This window comes from Ailuropoda melanoleuca, chromosome 14 (assembly GCF_002007445.2).
Source record: "Ailuropoda melanoleuca isolate Jingjing chromosome 14, ASM200744v2, whole genome shotgun sequence".
In the NCBI taxonomy this organism is placed as follows: domain Eukaryota; kingdom Metazoa; phylum Chordata; class Mammalia; order Carnivora; family Ursidae; genus Ailuropoda; species Ailuropoda melanoleuca.
In genome coordinates this window covers 12298555-12303070 of record NC_048231.1, presented here as the reverse complement: position 1 = coordinate 12303070, position 4516 = coordinate 12298555, and the positions used below count along the sequence as shown (strand labels likewise).

The 4516-nt window shown below is 38.3% G+C and overlaps 1 protein-coding gene across 9 annotated transcripts in view; it reads right to left on the bottom strand.

Annotated features, from left to right (window-relative positions):
• Nucleotides 1-382: 382 nt before the first annotated feature.
• The window catches only part of PCNX1 (pecanex 1), a 184014-nt gene continuing 179880 nt past the window's right edge, over nt 383-4516 (bottom strand). For all 9 annotated transcript variants that reach the window (XM_034642516.1, XM_019807512.2, XM_002926749.4 and 6 more), the window contains 3 exons: nt 1490-1932; nt 949-1089; nt 383-740 (listed from right to left, as the gene is read on the bottom strand). In XM_034642516.1, coding sequence (XP_034498407.1) covers nt 600-740; nt 949-1089; nt 1490-1932 — 725 coding nt within the window. In that variant the 3' untranslated portion in view covers nt 383-599. The remainder of the gene's footprint in view (nt 741-948; nt 1090-1489; nt 1933-4516) is intronic.

Genomic DNA, 4516 nt, shown 5'->3' with positions numbered 1-4516 from the left:
TGCTCTGAGAAATCTCAGACTTTAGTGCATTGTTGTAAAAAATTAGTGCAGTTTTCTCATTAAAGTTTTTAGCGCTCAAGGAATAAGATAAATCTATGTCTGTTCATAGTCTCTTTCACTGTACATTAAACGTTCATACTGCTAAATGTCAAACTGAAGGTTTCTATACTAGTCTGTTCTTAAAAATCAAGGTAAATGGATTTCATGTTCTGTGACAAAACATGGCAATTATTTTTGGCAAAGAAATTAGAAAAATATGAGATCGTAGTTTAGAAATGAAGAGTTTGTTGATGTAAAGCATAGGCAATACATAGGAAAAAACTTTTTTAAGGATGTATTTTAACAGAACTTTATCCTTCATGCAAAATGTTTTCTCAGCAGCTAACTTAAAAAAATATTTCAGCTTTATTTGGGGATGGAGACAGTGACAGGAGTCAGGGTGAAGGGTGAAGGAGAGGCGCTTAACCAAGCCCGCTCTCCGTCCAAGTCTCTCCCATACAGGAGCAAAGGAATACCTGTAGGCATCTTCCACGCTCTCCTCTCTTTTTCCAATGTCTTGGAATGGAGAGGGAAAAGAAACGTAGTTATAAAACACTGGCTCATACTTCGGCCCCAAGTTCTAGTACCCCAGTTTCAATGACAGTCACATATTTATCATCAATCTGGACCAGAAGTACTGTCTTGTCGATGTGGGATCTAGTACCTGGATCTCTGCTGCAAGGCACCCATCGGTGAATCACCTGATGATTCAGAATACAGTAAGTTAGCGAGAGACCTTGAAAACATTTACAAAATGCACTCAAAATTAGACGTAGTAATTCTGTAACTGGTAATTTAGCAAAAGGTACACTTAAATAAACATACACATAAATTAGCTAAACACATGCAAACAAGTCAGTCAGGCTACAAAAAAGTGAGAGCACGGGTCAGCTTCATGAGAGAACTTACATGGCCTTCCATGCCCTCCTGAGGACTCCAGTCTTTCCAGCTGTTTCTCCCAGCTTTTAACCGAATACCCTCATCAGGCCACTGCAGCTCTTTCCTTTTTGACAAGTTGATCCCATCCAGAATTTGACTGGGATCTACAATCTATGTTGCAAATAAATATGGGTCATTTCCAATTCAATTTTTTCTTGATGATGACAAATTACATAATCTCAAACAAAATTTCTTTCACAGACTCCTTGTGTCTCAAGTTCTCCACTGCCTGTAACTGAACAAAAAAAAATCTAAAGGGCCACCTCCTGAATTCCTCTAGCCTCCTGGCAGACCTCACTGCAATGGCCACAAGACAGCAGCTGAGTGGGGAACAAATGTCACCACTGGAAGGCTACTTGCTTTAGTTCTTTCTTTTTCAACATTCAAACATGTTCTAGTCTTCAGACTAAGCAATAGGAAGGTGTGTTCTTACCAGAATCCTTTACTCGACAAACGAGAAATAAAAACAAATGAGTGACACAAACAGCACAAGAACCATGTGCTTACTCACTTGGACTCTGTAAATCACATCCCCCCTTTTGGCGTGTGAATTATTGGCAGGACTTAAGGTGTTGCCTGGCTGGGCGTCCGTGGCACTGCTCTGACCTCCCTCTGTCCCAAGAAAGCCCACGAGAGTGTGATGTTTGCAGGCTGGGATGCTCTGGCTGGAGCTGCTGGAAGAAGGGAGGCCATGCTGCACACAGGCCATGCCGCTCTGATTGGAGGGCTCCATCTGGTTCACCATAGAGAGGCGGGACTGGATGGAGGATGGTAAGTTTCGAAGCGATATCTGACTCGTGGAGGAGCGCCGACAAGGCACAAATCCCGTGGTGGACATCCGGAGAGACGAGTGCCGGCTGCTGTAGCAGTAAGAAGACTGGCTGGCCACTGAGGCACGAGCAGGGGACTGTCTGACCAGGCTTGACTGTACGGAGTGGGAGCTGTGGCTAGTGCCTGGAGAAGGATAAACAACAATGGCATTCTAAGTGCAATGATTCAAACATGGGTGGTTTTTTTTTTGTTTTGTTTTCTGGGTTTTTTTGGTAGTTTCTAAGAGTTTTTCCCTTAAGTAATTACTTGGTCGATTCACTGAATTTAAATTATACCTAACACTTTTTTTTTAAAAGTTTACATTTACACCTAAAACTTTTTTTTAAAATATTTATTTATTTGAGAGAGTGAGAGAGCATGCAAGCACAAGTTGGGGGAGAGGTAGAGGGAGCGAGAGAATCTCCAAGACTCCCCACTGTGCGTAGAGCCCAACGTGGGGCTTGATCTCCTGACCATGAGATCATGACGTGAGCCAAAACCAAGAGCTGGGAGCTTAACTGACTGTGCCATCCAGGCACCCCTATACCTAGAACTTTAGATGTTGTCAAAAAGAAATAAATATCTGAGATCTGTTCTTGTGTGGTTTTGATAAAAATTTTAATTTGCTAATTTTTAAATTAAAATTCTGGGACAAAAACAAGACATATAATTTCAGCAAATATCAGGATTTAACATTGAGATGAATCCTAAAATATCTTCCACAGAAATATTTCAGAATAATAAGAATACCTCTTTAATATTTCAGAAATGAAATATCTCATGGAAACGAGACCACAAGAAATATTTCTTAAGGACCATCACGTGGCAAGATCTGTAACTACTACTCCTCAAAGTGCAGAATTAATGTCCTTTCAATCCATTCCAACGACAAACTGCACCGTCTATAGAGAGACGGTGATACCACACTCTAATTTTCATATCCATTCAGGGAGCACTACTAAATATGAATTACCAGTGATACTGAATAGCAGGTCCTTCTATGTCCTTTTTCAAATGGCCTGGTATGATTCTCAGGTTTGTCTTTTTCCTGACTTAGAACAGTAATGTGAAGATTAGGAAATACTTAACTACATTGAAAAAATTGCTCCATGTACTTTTTCTATCTGGAAATAAAGAGCTGATCGAAATGAGAGCATTTAAAAAAGCACAATGAAAGTTCTAGCTTTTCACTCAGAAGTTACAAAAGAACATATACAATGTTGGTAATACACCTATTTGGAGTCTTAATTCCAATGCTATTGGATGTTTTTTTTAACTTAACAATAAATGTCTTAAGACTTCATCTCATTCATGTGAGGTAGTAGGGACAAGACAGTACTGGGGCAACCAACCAGCCACATGAAAACGGATTCAATCTGATTCCTACTGCATACCAGCCGGATTACAGATCCTGTGTAAAAGGTAAATTAGTAAAAAACAGAAACAAAAAAACAAACCTTCATGCTTTGGGATAGAAAAAGTTTTCTTAAGTAGAATATAAAAACTACTAGTCATAAAGGAAAAGATCAGTAAATTGCTCCATACTAAAATTAAGAACTTCAGTCAAAAGAGGAGCCGCCCTTCTTAGGAAGAGAATGGAAAGCGAAGGGATAGAATGGGAAAAAATATTTGTAGTACAGAAAGCTGACAAAGAACTCAAACACAGAATATACAAATAAGAAAAAGATAATCATGGACCTAGAGGGTATTATGCTAAGCGAAATAAGTCAGTCAGAGAAAAACAAATATCCTTTGATTTCACTCATGTGGAATTTAAGAAACAAAACAGATGAACAAAGAGGGAGGGAAGGAAAAATAAGACAAAAACAGAAAGGGAGGCAAACCATAAAAGACTCTTAACTATGGAGAACAAAGGCTGTTGGAGGGGAGGTGGGGTGGGGGATGGGGTAACTGGGTGAGGGGCATTAAGGAGGGCACTTGTTCGGAGAGCACTGGGTGTTGTATGTGGTGATGAATCATTGGATTCTGCTCCTGAAACCAGTGCTGCACTGTATGTTAACTAACTTGAAATTAAATTTAAAAAAAAAAAGAAAGAAAGAAAGAAAGAAAAAGATAACCAAAGAGAAAAATGGGCAAGAGACTTAAAAGGGACTTCAAAAAGAGGAACAGGTAATAAACGCATTTAAAACCTTCCAAACTTAGGTTCAGAGCAATGTAAATTAAAACAATGAACTAAAGATCACTGTCTCCTGTCTGTCTGAGCAAGCAGGCAGCAGAGATGGGAACTGATAATACTCCAAGCTGGTGAAAGTTTACAGGATGGGCATTCCTATGTATAGGGAGAGTACCAAATGATAAACAAACAAACAAAACAAAACAAACAAAAACTTGCTAGAAATATTTTTGGCATTATGTGATGAATCTTAAATATTCTCATAAACTTTGACTTAATGATTGCATTTTTAAAGTCTCTAGCCCAAGAAAATAGTGATCACAAAGTTTATTATAACATTCAGAAGAAACCAAATCATCGTCCAATGAAAAAAAAGTTAAATAAATTATATTAAATATTATTAGCCTTTAAAAATGATACTTTAGAAGAAATGATATTCCAATAATATATATATTTAATAAAATTGGATAATGTCCAACCAAGAATCAAACAAAATATTCTTTTTATATATTTCCAAGTAGGTAATATAGAATTCTCTCTTTTTTTCTTTTTGAGAGACAGAGAGAAAACGAGCACACCCATGAGTGGGGGGGG